General features: G+C 36.4%; 1 protein-coding gene across 1 annotated transcript; it reads right to left on the reverse strand.

The window, feature by feature from the left end:
• Window positions 1–287: 287 nt before the first annotated feature.
• Window positions 288–12,107, reverse strand: GTSF1 (gametocyte specific factor 1). Its single transcript, XM_033118254.1, has 8 exons — window positions 12,069–12,107; window positions 7,852–7,952; window positions 5,849–5,975; window positions 5,333–5,416; window positions 4,818–4,881; window positions 3,462–3,556; window positions 2,508–2,544; window positions 288–486 (listed from the first exon to the last, which is right to left on the reverse strand). The coding sequence occupies exons 1-7, from the start codon at window positions 12,082–12,084 to the stop codon at window positions 2,528–2,530; spliced, it is 504 nt and encodes a 167-aa protein (XP_032974145.1). The 5' UTR covers window positions 12,085–12,107; the 3' UTR covers window positions 288–486; window positions 2,508–2,527.
• Window positions 12,108–12,837: the final 730 nt, after the last annotated feature.

Consider the following 12,837-nt stretch of genomic DNA (forward strand, 5'->3'; position numbering starts at 1 on the left):
CAAGAATGGGGTATTTTGCCATATAAATGCTATCAATACCTTGGAGACTCTGGATAAATAGATGCACTGACCAGAAAAGGCCCATTCCTACGAATGCTTAAAATAATTTGGTCCATGTGTGTCAGAGGTCACAAATACACAGTTACTTTTTCCAACCCAAATTTCTTGCTTGCTTTAGCTGGACTCTTTAAGATTACTTTAAATAATTGTGTTTCATTATTGTGGAATGGCATGTGATTTCTTATCTTGGGGGTGCAGGTACTTAACCAAACTATCAAGCTATCTACATCAATGGTTTATTTGAAACAGTTCTTCTAAATACGAGGGTTCATTCTTGCATCAAATAAGTGAAGACTCAAAATGGGGGAGAAAAAACAAGTACTTGTCAGTTTGAAAGTCACAGACAGTTTATCTTTCTATAATTAGAAGAAAAATGAAGAACCCACTGGTAGCAGGAAGAAACAAGAGTCTTCTAGGGTCAAGCATCTGTAAGGAAATGAGAAAAAAAAAGTTTTTAGTTCCTTTCAATGACAAAAGCACCAACTACATATGACAATGGGCCACACAACAACCACCCAATTAAAATCTCTTGGCCTGCTGGAGGAAGCTGCTGTAGTTAGTTAATGGCAAAACACCAAGTACTTTCTGACCCTTAGCTCTTAGGTACCACTAAGCACACAGAAATTTGTTAACTGAGTTAAAAGCATTCTGTATAGAGATCAATGTACACTCCTTGTGTCAACAGTTTCATGAGTGAGGAGAAAATTAGAATGGATTATCCAGGCAATTGACTCCTGCAGACAATTCTGGATTAATTCCAATGAACTTATATTGATCTTTTTCTCTTCTCATTTACTCTACTACTCATTAATTCAACAGTATTTTTTGAGCTGTTACAATGTGTATTAGGAGAACAAAAATTAATATGGTATCACCTGCTTTTGAGATAGTTATCTAGTAAAAAGTGGAATTGTTGATAAAAACACAAAAGGGACAAAGCATTGAGTGCAAAGTGAACAAACCCTTTTCACGTATGTGCATTCAAAACTCTCCAACCACACTTAAGTTCCTTAAGGGAATAAGTCATGTCTTCTACTTCTTTTGTATCCTTCCAAAGAAGATAGAGAATTCTGCAACAATAGGCATTCAAAAAATGATGCTTTATTTTTATTCAGAGGAAAAGAAGGTCTGTGGCTATTTAAAGATTCTTATCTAACCTAGGATAATTCTTTTTTTCCTGATTCCTCAGGGGTTACACAGAAAAATAAATTTTCAGCATATAAAGAGTTTAACAGCAAAGAGTTACATTTCAAAGGAGAGGAGTATCTTGTCTTAAGTGATATAGAAGTTTTCCTAGGCTTCCACCTTAGAGTAGCCATTTTTACTCTAGGTAGCTATCCACACTATGAGCACCAAGTACTTTGTACAGTGTGTCAGAGAAGGATTCAAAGTTCACCATTTGTCCAAATCTGTGTGTGGTTTCCTGACACACCCCAGGGCTATAGTGTCTCTTTCCCTTCTGGGGTCAAATGCAATTTTCTGGCTTCCAGATCTATTTAACAATTTGACATCAGAACCTACCAAAAAAAAATGGCTGGTACCTAGCCATTTCTGGTACCTAGCCATGGCTGGCAGCTGATACATATTACTGTCCATAGCTAAGGGGAGTTTGCTTTTAGAATTTCTTTTCTACTTCTCACCAGAAGAAACATTAGTTTTGGTACAAAATGAACCTTAACTCACAAAGATCCATCTGGTTCACTGTCCGGAGTAAGTGAGTGAAATGGAAGGCAACAGGCCAATTATTCATTCAATATCTATTCACCGAAGGCCTAATATCTGCAAGGCAGTGGGGCCATAATCCTATTCCTGGTCTTTTATAATATTCCTTTTGCCAGGAGCAATGTGGCTGGGCAACCTCAGCCAAGACAGCATTTGAAGCATCAGACTTGTCTCTGCTATGGGTACATAGAGTAACCTCAAGGAAAGGTTTTGTCTGTGAAAAGTAAAGGATTTTGGTCTCTTCATATAGATTTTGTGAGGTTCTGTTCAGATAAGATCAACAGTGCATGACTCTTAGAGACCTCAAACTTTTAAGTGCTCATTAAAAAGAGTATTAATTTTTTGATGAGTGTTAAACTGTACTGCACAGGGAAAGAATTGCAGAGCAGTGAAGCACAGCGGTCTGATTAATCTCAGTCCATTGAAGAGGCATGACAGATCTAGAATGCAACTTTGATAAAAAAGAAAGAAAAAGGAAAAAGGCAATGTGTACTAACATTAGGGAAAGCAACTTGGCATGTTAACTGAATTCTAATTTAACCAGTAAATGCCTATTCATTAGCGTGTAAAGCCATAATAGAAGCTATATACTTAAAAAACATAGGCATACACGAAGCTTTAATTTGTTACCATAATCTGAAAGAAAATTGGACCCAAATTGCTTTATGTCCAGTTAAATCTTGCTACCATCTGAAGAGACAGTAAAATAAAACTGAAACACTTACTTGATGAGACAGATATTCAGTTACTGTGCATTTCCATCTACAGAGTAGAAATATTTCAAAATAAATATATCACGTCAATTGAAATTCACTCCATCCCCTATTTTTACTAAACACAAACGACTTATTCTGGGGCAAAATGAATTACAATATAAAAGTATAAGAATTTAAAATTAGTGACTGGATTCTACCCAAGAGCATGGCAAAAGAAAACAGTTCTTTATCTATCAAAACCTTTTGGCTATGATTTGGTGATCTAATTTTTTGGGAAATGCAAGTATCTAAAAGGAAAATTTTTAAAGGGAATCCTCTAGCCACCTGAAAATTAACTCAAACAGTAGCAAAGGCTGAAACCAAGGGAATTTGAATTTGAGGCAACATTAGCAAAATAAAGTTTATATGAAATAAAAATGACAATATCTTGGGTACTCCATATGTTGGAACTTCTTTACTAGGGTGGTATGATACAAATTTAGTATCTGTTTGCTCAGCATGGTCTCTGACATCTATGGAAGACATCTAAACACTTTTTTTTATGCTGGTTTTTATGACTTATAACTTTCATTTTCTCTTTCCACATTTCCTTTTAGTCCATTGCAATCCAGTTTCTAATCCCAATTCCCTATTGACATCATGCCTTGGAAGTCAGGGATGACTTCCTCCTAGCCAAAACCAATAGCCTTTTTATTGGTCCCCAAATTTACTCATCGTATTTGATGTCAGTGGTCACACCATCTTGAAAATGTTCTTTTGGTTTCAGTGATCTTGTACGTTCCTGTTACTAACCAAGGCCAGGACTAGAGTAAAGTGAGTGAGGTTCTTAGGGTACAAAAGTTGAGGTACTCCTGCTCTCAGGGTTATGGGAGTGCAAGGTATTAGACTACACGTCTTTGAATAATGAAGACTGTTTATTAGCACAAAGAAAAGAATAAAAACATTTTGCTTCATTTCACTTACTATTTTTCCATGGCAGAACATACGGCAGAGACTTGGGAACACGCATGCCTGAAGCCAGGTTACTCTTATGTTCCATGACTATATTGCTTGCAGGGCTGCAAAAAGGAAGATGAATTTGACTATGCCAGCATATCTGTATTCTTCAGGCAGGCACACACAAGACAATCAAATGTATTGTTTTTGTAATTTGGAGGAAAACAAAAACCTACATTCTGAAATGTAAACACATTTCCATCAAAACATTCTTGCAATTAGAATGATTACCATTTCTCTGGAAAGCTCACTGTTCTGTGCAGGCATTAAGATGGGTCTAAGCATTTTCATTTTCCAGAAATTGAGATAAACACCAATGCCATCTACTGTTCAGTTGTATGACAGGCTCATCAACTCACGCAATAAACATGAGAGATAAAATAAAATGCCAAGACAATCAAACCAAAGGCAACAAATCGCATAGAGTTGAGGCAAAATTAAAATTGTACCAAATGGAATTCATCTTTAAGTTTTTCTATCCCAGTGCACACACACAATAAGGTACATTCACAATTACTAACGGACCTCAGGAGCTAAGAAATAAAAATTGATAAGCATTCTATTTGGGGAAAAAAATGAAGTCCAGCATCTCATTCTTTCATTTTCTAATTTGTGTTTGAAACTTGGTCTTATAAGGTCTGAAGATCAATTGACAATGAGAAATCTTATAGATTTAAAAATTAGATACAAAATCAGTGGGGAGAAGAGATACATTTTCTTCCCTACCAGATAGGTATTCTGGATTCCCCAACCTCAAATCAAAAACTTCTAAGGTTACTTTTTCCTTAGACACTAGTTACTGAGAGTGAAAGTGATGCACGTGGTATAGAAGGAGAAGATTTTCAAAGCATCAAAATAATGTGAACCTAGCAAAAAACCCAACTAAGACATAAGAATGTCTGGCACCACTATCTCCCTTGCTAAACTATAAGCTAATAGTTTTTTAAAAATTAGCTTCAGGTGTACAAAACAACATAATGATTAGATAATTACACCCCTCACAAGGTGATAAACCCCTCCCCAAGTCTACTACCCCTCTGACATCATACATAGCTGTTACAATACCATTGACCATATACCCTATGCTGTACTTTTAGAAGCTAGTATTTTTGTGTTCTTACAGTGATTAACACAAAGCATGCAACCTCGTATATGAATCAAGGACAAAATGAGAAATAAGATCGACCAAAACAATATCTAGACAAGTTACTACCAAGTTATATCATCAAAGAAAAAGGTCAATTCATGCTTTGGTGGCTTCTTTTGGTAACAAAGCACACTGATTTTGGTCGGCAGTGCTGGGAATGAGACCATTGCACTTACCTGTTTTTGCCACAGTAGTTGGCTGTGCCCCAGACAAATGGGGTGCTGGTCTGTTCCCACAAATCTGCCAAAGAAAGCAAAATATAGTTTTGTGGTACAAGTTCATGCTAGTTGAATTTGTAAGATGGGAAATAATACACCTAAGTTTAGAGAAGCGAGTAAAAATTGAGCAAATACCCTGCCTAAGTAACACAGTAGCAGGAATTTAATTGAAGAAAATAAACACAAGCGACATAAATAATAATAAACGTGCCTAGTAACAGCCAAACACAGATGGTGCAACACAATTTATGGAAAAAAACAGATGTAAAGAAGTGCTTTTTCCAATCAAGAGGGATAGGCTGTTCCACGTGTCTGCACAGTGATACAAATGTGCTCGTTTTGGGGCCCAATAAAAATAATAAAGCATTCCAAACAACATGGTATGTTCATAAAAAAGGAAAATCTTCCTTCTATCTAAAGCAAATGTCTTGAGATTTCGACATTGTGAAGAAGACGATGTAGAAGCACTTCACCTTTATCCCAGTCTTCATCGCAAGGAGGGCACTGCCATGTGCTCTCAGCCAGAGTCTCTTGTCCAAGGTTCTTGGTTTGGTTGACTGCAAGACAACAGAGATTCTAACATCAAAACAGGACAGTGCCAAGTTAGTATATTTAAAGGGGTTAGTGGCTAAAGAGGTTGCAGGGTAGCCTAATGGGTTTTTATTTCTGAACAATGGATGGTATGAAAGATAAACAGAATGGTCTTATCCCCTTGCTGACAGAGGACAAGAAAGAGAAGCAGAAACAAAGATGTTTCCCATATTTCGGTAATAAAAGAATTTTTATATTTCGATGAATTATTAGTAAAATGAATCAGGTTATTCAGAAGAGAAAGCAGTCTGACAAACACAACCTGACAACTTTTCGCTGCTGAAAAGTGCTGTTCTTCTTAAATGATGAAAGACAAAAATCAAGGTGACAATGTAACATAATACAAATTTAAAGGGCCTAACTTCTAGCACTGAAACATTTTAGCTAGTCAGTCTTACCAACGTCTTGCTCTATACAACTTTTGTCATCACAACTTGAGATATGATGACTGATTTCGGCCCGAGGAACCTGGTGGCGAGCATTGAAGGGACAAGTAGCCAATTTGTTTGCGACATCAGGATGATTCTGTGGAACAAAAATTCAGGGGTCTGTCAATCTTTGGATCTCTTAAAAGTTCAAGTGGAGTGTGGCTCAGCTTTATTCTATAAATGGCTCCCCTTTATTTTATAAATGGCTCCCTCTCAAAAAACTTGTGCCTTAACTATGATAGGTAAATTCATAGTAGAAAATTAAGAGGGAATTATTTGTCACTCATGCAGACCATACAGAACCTCACAATCATCATAAGATAAGCCTCTCTGTTATGATTATAGAGACTGACACACAGGTATTGGTGGTTAAAGTGTCTTATACAGAGGTAAACAGCAAATTTAGGATTGGTTATTTGAACTGTCTTTTCTTTCCCTGTTCTTCAGGTCACAAGATTCAAGTAGCATGGCATGTAATGGTAGATAGAGCTCTCTGGATGGCTTTGAAAGCTGATATTCAGGATGAATAGTAACACTAAAACATACTCTTCATCTGCACTGCAGTAGTGCCCCTGCTATTGAAATATAATAGGGCTGGAAAATAGCTTTTAGAAGGGAGCTCCAGAAGAGGCAAACCAATGATTTCTCAGATTAACACAGGAACACTTATTGAAAGTAATGATGCCTGAAGTGAGACTCTGAACAATTTGACCTTTATTTCAGCTTTCACTAAGGAAAAGCATACATGATAAGTCTACTCTGCTGACCACGTTCCTTATTTTAGAACAAAACAGTGTTCAATATCACCCAAATCCTATGGAAAATATACCAGCAATTAAGAAATTTATTTAGTAGGAGAAGCAAAAGATATATCACAAATGATATTCAAAAAAGAAAAAAATAATGTGAAATGGGAAGAAGGTTTGAAAAAAATAGAACATGGGGAAAAGTTTGTGGGCATTTATCGCGCTTTTCATAAGGGATATCAGGCGTTCCAAGGCAAAGATTAAGAGCATACAAGAGCGGAGTTAGGACCGTGTCTTTTAACTGCTTGGCTCCCTTCCCCAACCTTTATTGCTGACATATTTGACAGCCTAGGGGAGGAAGTTGTGGTGGTTGGTTTCTTCTGACCCATATTGTTCCAAGTTCAACCTTAAGTGATTTTTTTTGCTCAAAAGCTTAAAAAGAACTGGAGAAATAATAAAAAATGACATTATAATCATGTCTCCAGGATTGTAAGAGAAACATCATTTGAAGGATGTTAATGCATACATAAATTATATGTAGTTTGGATTAAATACTAAAATTGTTTTCCCAGCATAAATCCTGGCAGAACTTTGGCCTCTGTATCTGACATCTGTACTCTAATAATGTTTTCAAAGTGCCTCAGTTAATACACCAGCATTAAAGCAGTTTACATCAGCTAAGTCTACAAATGAGTGCCAGAGAAAAAACTCTGATGAGTTGTTTTCTTTTCCCCCAAAGATGCTTACTGTTGAAATTTGGAGAAACAGTTATTTTTAGGAATAATATTTTCTTGGGATAACCTCTAGCTGTTCAACTTCTCTAAAATTTCTAAACAAAAAAAATCAGAAATCGATGTATTATATATAGCACTCAATCCTTAACAGGACAATGAATACATCAAATTCACAAGGCAAGAGGGATTTCTCAGTGCTAGCAAAAATTAGTGTTTCCTCTGTTTTACAAAGGGTGAGAAGACTCCAGAGAGGTTGTTTATAAAAGGTGCTTTGTCACTAGTTGGGGGAAAAAGCCAAAACAAGGAAAAACTTACGTACCCAAGAAATAAACTCCTTTCTGTAAAAGTTGGTATAGTAAAAGGTAGATTCCTAAAACAATTCTGGCATTTAATTAAAACATTTATGCTAAAATTATTTGATAGTTATAAAATCTGGCCTTTTAAAAGAATTCAGAACAGCATTACAGGGCATATTATGAAAATAATACCTTACCTTTCTGCACTTGATAAGATGATAAGGAAACCTGCAGGCCCTGATCTGGTGGTTTTTATCATAGGGGCATTGTATTAGCTTTTCAGGGTCCAGGGAATCAACTGAAAGAGAGAGAAACAGGATAAGTATAAAGCTTAACAGGCCCTTGTAAAACTGCAGCATTCTAGGCACACTGTATTTTCCAACAGAATCTGTAAGACTAGAACAAGACAGTTTGACAACAGTTTGGAATTTTTTAAAAAGGGTGACTAAACATTTCAAAACGAAAATGTAACCCTGGGAAGATACAACTGTGTTATCACCAAACCTAAAACCATCAATCATGAGATGAGGACTTTGTTCGTATTCGGTTGTACTTAAATATTGTTGTTTTCATTGTTGGTTACTCTTACTATAAAACAAAAAGTTCAATGAAATCACATCCTTTTTACCTTTTCTAAAAATGCTAATTCAGGGTAATTTCCTATTCTAGCTAGCCCAACCAGAGCTTCCCAACCAGTACGCTGAAGATTGGATTGGATAGTGTGCCAATATATTGATGCAGGGGTCCACTGCACGTGTTCCCCCTATCCCCTACCAGTCCTCGGGCAAGGTGAGGGTAGTTAATCCTCTTCCCAGCATCCTTGTTTATTTACAAGTATGCCATGACATGAAAAAAGATGTAAGCCCTGCTCTATATCTGTTATATGTTCTATGGAAGCTTGAGAAATATTGACAGATGATTTCTTTTTCGTCTGTCTGCTTTAACTTACTACTATAAGTAGTTCCTGACCTTGGTTACTTTAGTTACCTCTCAAATGAAACCAACGCCTTAATCTGATAGGTGGTTTTACTTTTCATATTTTGACATGTAGATGAGAAGAAAAAAATCAGAATTCTTTAACCTAGTGATTATCAAATTAGCCAGATTAAAAACTAGAATCATCTGCCAGAAACAGAACCTCCTGAGGTTAAGACAACTGCAGACACATGAAGTTGCTGTGTACAAACCCCTGACCTATATCATGCTATTTAAAACTACCCTTAGAAGACTATACTTTCAGGGTTCATTTCCATAGTTTGGAACGATGGAAATTTCTCCGAACATGTCTCTCAGAGAAGTTTCTCTAAAGGTGTAAAACTGACCTTAGGCTTTACAAGGTGCCCAGGCTGAGCCCCAAAATTTAACAAACCTGGTTAAGGAAGGGAAATTCTGAGGACAAGAGGCAACCTAATAAAATGCTCTTGCTCTACTGAAGGCAATGATAAAAGTGAAATAAGATAAACAATTCACATTTGATAAGAAGCCAGGAGCCACATTTGATATAAACCAGGAGACTGCTATGAAAATCAGAAGCCAGTGGGGAATTGAAACAGACAGTTTCATTGGAAGAGTGGTAAACATGGAATAAATTGCTAACCATGATCATGATGCAAATGAGCCAGAAAGGTGACTTGAAGGACAGAACGAATAGGGAGGAAAAGTCTTAGAGGACAGGCATGCTTATTATGCCAAACAGGCTCATCCTGACCAGCAATCTTTTCGTATTTCTGAAGCTTCAGGACACCCAGGGAGAGTTTACAGATAAAATTCTTATTAGTTTCCTTTCATTTAATCCATTCCATCACTAGCAAATGTTTGGCCAGGTCAGCCGCTGACAGACTGGCCGTGCCTTATGATTCATACCCATTGCACTGCCCATACAGTGGCATACATCAGAGTTGATAATCATAGCTTCCCATCATAATGCTTTACTTTTCGGTTTCTGGTAACTTAAGTCAGCTCTAACCTGTTTTTTTAGATTAAACAAAAATTAATTAAAAACTTTTAAATGGTGATAAAATATACACAACATAAAATTCATCATCTTAACCATTAAGCGTACAGTGCAGTAGTGTTAAGAATATTCACAATGTCATGCCAATCTCCAGAACTACTTCATCCTGCAAAACTGAAACTCTGTATCCCCATTCCCTCCTCCACTCAACCCATGGCAACCACTATTCTTTCTGTTTCTGAGTTTTACTAGTCTAGATACTTCATCATACAGTGAAATCATACAGTATTTGTCTTTTTGTGACTGACTGTTTTTACTTAGCTAATGATCTTAAGGTTCCTCCATATTGTATAATAGTATGTAATGGGATTTCCTTTACCTATTTTGCTATTCGCCTTTTTTTTCTTAATATGTCCTGGGTCTCCTTCTACGTCAGTACATATAAAGACTATTTCATTGCTGCAAATGGATGTACCATAGATTCTCAATCATTTCCCTTACTAATGGACATCTGGTTTTTTACTATGATATACAATGCTGTGACTAACAATCTAGTATATTCTTCTTGTACATTATATGAATATTTGTCTTTGGCAGATACCTAAGAATGCTACATTGAAGTATCTGTGCATTTAATGTTACAATACATATTATCAAACTGGCAAAAATTTTTCCTGGCTTTCTGGGAATATAACTTAATTTGGAAAACAAAAGATAGGCCCTGTGGACAAGCTTCCTCCCAGAGCATAGACTCAGATGTTCCTCACACTTGGGTAGGGCCTAGAACTCATGATGAGAAATGGGGGAAACTTTATGAAAATAAGGAACTAGACCTGATGAAAGTATCATCAACTAAGAAGTACAGCCCAAAGACAGAAGCTGGAGATCTTTAGAAATCTACCAGATTAAGGTTAGAATCTTACGTCAATTTGGAAAAAAGGTCAGGTATATTCTAAAGCAGAGTTTTTCAAACTTTAAAATGATCCTCAGATGTTAAATCACTTGGGGATTATGTTAAAATGCAGATTCTCATTCAGTAGGTTTGGGGTAGGGCCTGAAATTGTGCATTTCTAACACACTCCCAAGTGACATTTTTCTAAAAAAATTATGGCTGAGAAAAGTAACTAAGAATGAGAGACATAAAGGGGAGATGTTGCTTTCTAATTTAATAAAGAGTAGTAAGCTTTGAATGAATGAATGAACGAATGAATGAATGGAATCTATCTCTGAAATGGGAATTTCAGATTTTAATTAAAATATTTTAAGAAAAATTAAGGGGGTAATGAGGGAGCCCTAAGGTGGCTTAAGGAGAATCAGCCTTCTAGAACAATGATTCTCAAAGTGTGGTTCTCAGATCAGCAGTATCGCCTGAAAACATGTTAGAAATGCAAATTCTTGGGTCCCAGAATCAGAAATTCTGGGGGTAGGGTCTAGCAACCTGTGTTTTAATAAGCCCCTCAGGTGTTTCTGCTGCACGCTAAAGTTTGAGAACCTTTGTTGTAGGTATTTAATAAAGACTATTTCCATGTGGTTTCTATATGTTGGTGATAAAGATTTTATTGGACTCTTACTTGAAGGCAGAATGGGACTAAAATAGCCTTTGGTTGGAACTTATTAATTATAAAGAGATTCTAAACAAGACAACAAAGTAGGCCCTATTGACAAGTTTCACCCACTCATTGGCTTGGACGTTCCTCAAACTTGATCAGGGCCTAGAAATCACAGAGCCTTGTGGTATCAAGTAGCGAACTACAAATAAACATGTAAGACTCTGGTTCTCACTCTGTCACTAACTATGGAACATTGGGAAAATCAATTAATCTAGGTTCTGTTTTCTCTGTTGTAAAATTTGAGTGTTAAATGAAAGGATTTTTCAGGTCTCTTTTGGTTCTACACTTCTATGATTCTAGTGCGGCTCCCTTTTGATTTCTTGGGCCACCTAAAGTTCCTGGATCACTTGAGGAATAAGATCCTTCCTAGGATTTAATTCTAAAAACTCAATGTACATCAACAATATTATGTGTACTGTATTACTCCTCAAAATAGAAAGAAAACAGTAATTATACCTGTGTCATTAACAGGAGAAACTGAAGTCCTGAGGAATTAAAATGCTTCATTTAGTAAAAATATATTTTAACACAGGTGTCTCAACTGCAGCCTTTTCAAAGCTTATGACTTTTCATACCTCTTTAACTATTAGGTTGGTGCAAAAGTAACTGCGGTTTTTGCAATTATTTTTAACCTTTTAAACCGCAATTACTTTTGCACTAACCTAATATTTAAATTTCAAGTGTCTTATTTCCAATTTTGGCACTTCTCTACATTACTACCACACAGACCTTTTCTACTCAGCAGTTTAGGAGAAATATGCATATTTCCCACACATTAAAAATCTTGTCAGACGTAAAACTATATGTATGTAATTCAACTTATATTCTAAAAGCAATAAGTAGTACATACGGTAAGTTTCTTCCATGTTGGAAATGAAGGAGCTAAATCCACGTGCTGGGGGGGGAAAAAAAAAAGCAGTGGTTCAGGGAATTGGAAATGAAATGTACCAAAGGGTGGCCCTAAGAGGTAAGAGTCAAACTGGAATTGAAGCTACCCAAGTTCAATATAAGAAATCCTCAGTATCCCCCACCCCCAGACATATTTCCTCTTTAAAAGATTCCTTACTACTTTAAAGCATTTCAAATCATTGCCTAATTCACACTATTGGAATAAATTCTAGGGCTCACAAATAGTTAAGAAAAACCAAATAGGACTTTTAATTTAAACTGTACTGAAGTGATAAGATGTCAGTCTACTTTAAGTGCCATTATAATGGCCGGTCGCTATTTACCATGTATTAGGGTTTGATGCTATTTAATATTAGTGAGGGCAAGACCACAAAAATACTGTTATTTAAACTTCAAGATAAACATAGAAATAGGGTACCAGAGTAAAGCTCTCCTCTCAAGTACTTAAAAAAACAGGATGGGTGGATTGCCTGTCTTGCTTCCCTCTGGGACCTGGGAATGCTGGGAGCCTACGTCAGAAACTATATACACTTAATCCATCCAATATGTCCAAAGATATGTTAGTTTACTATTTCTATGACTTTTCTTAAACATGGTCAGGAAGTGCTTCACTTTTTCCAGTGATGCTTCACCTCCCGTCTGCCCCCCAATCTCCTATGCTAAAATGGACAGACTTGGTTACTTAACCCCTTCAGTTAATACTCATTCCC

This window comes from Rhinolophus ferrumequinum, chromosome 10 (assembly GCF_004115265.2).
Source record: "Rhinolophus ferrumequinum isolate MPI-CBG mRhiFer1 chromosome 10, mRhiFer1_v1.p, whole genome shotgun sequence".
Classification (NCBI taxonomy): domain Eukaryota; kingdom Metazoa; phylum Chordata; class Mammalia; order Chiroptera; family Rhinolophidae; genus Rhinolophus; species Rhinolophus ferrumequinum.

What these genes read in the sequence shown, in the direction of transcription:
- GTSF1 (XM_033118254.1), bottom strand. An exon ending in ATCTTATCAAGTGCAGAAAG is followed by an intron (nt 5,976 to 7,851) that starts GTAAGGTATTAT and finishes TTTGTTCCACAG; the next exon opens with AATCATCCTGATGTCGCAAA. An exon ending in CGATGAAGACTGGGATAAAG is followed by an intron (nt 4,882 to 5,332) that starts GTGAAGTGCTTC and finishes TTTCTTTGGCAG; the next exon opens with ATTTGTGGGAACAGACCAGC.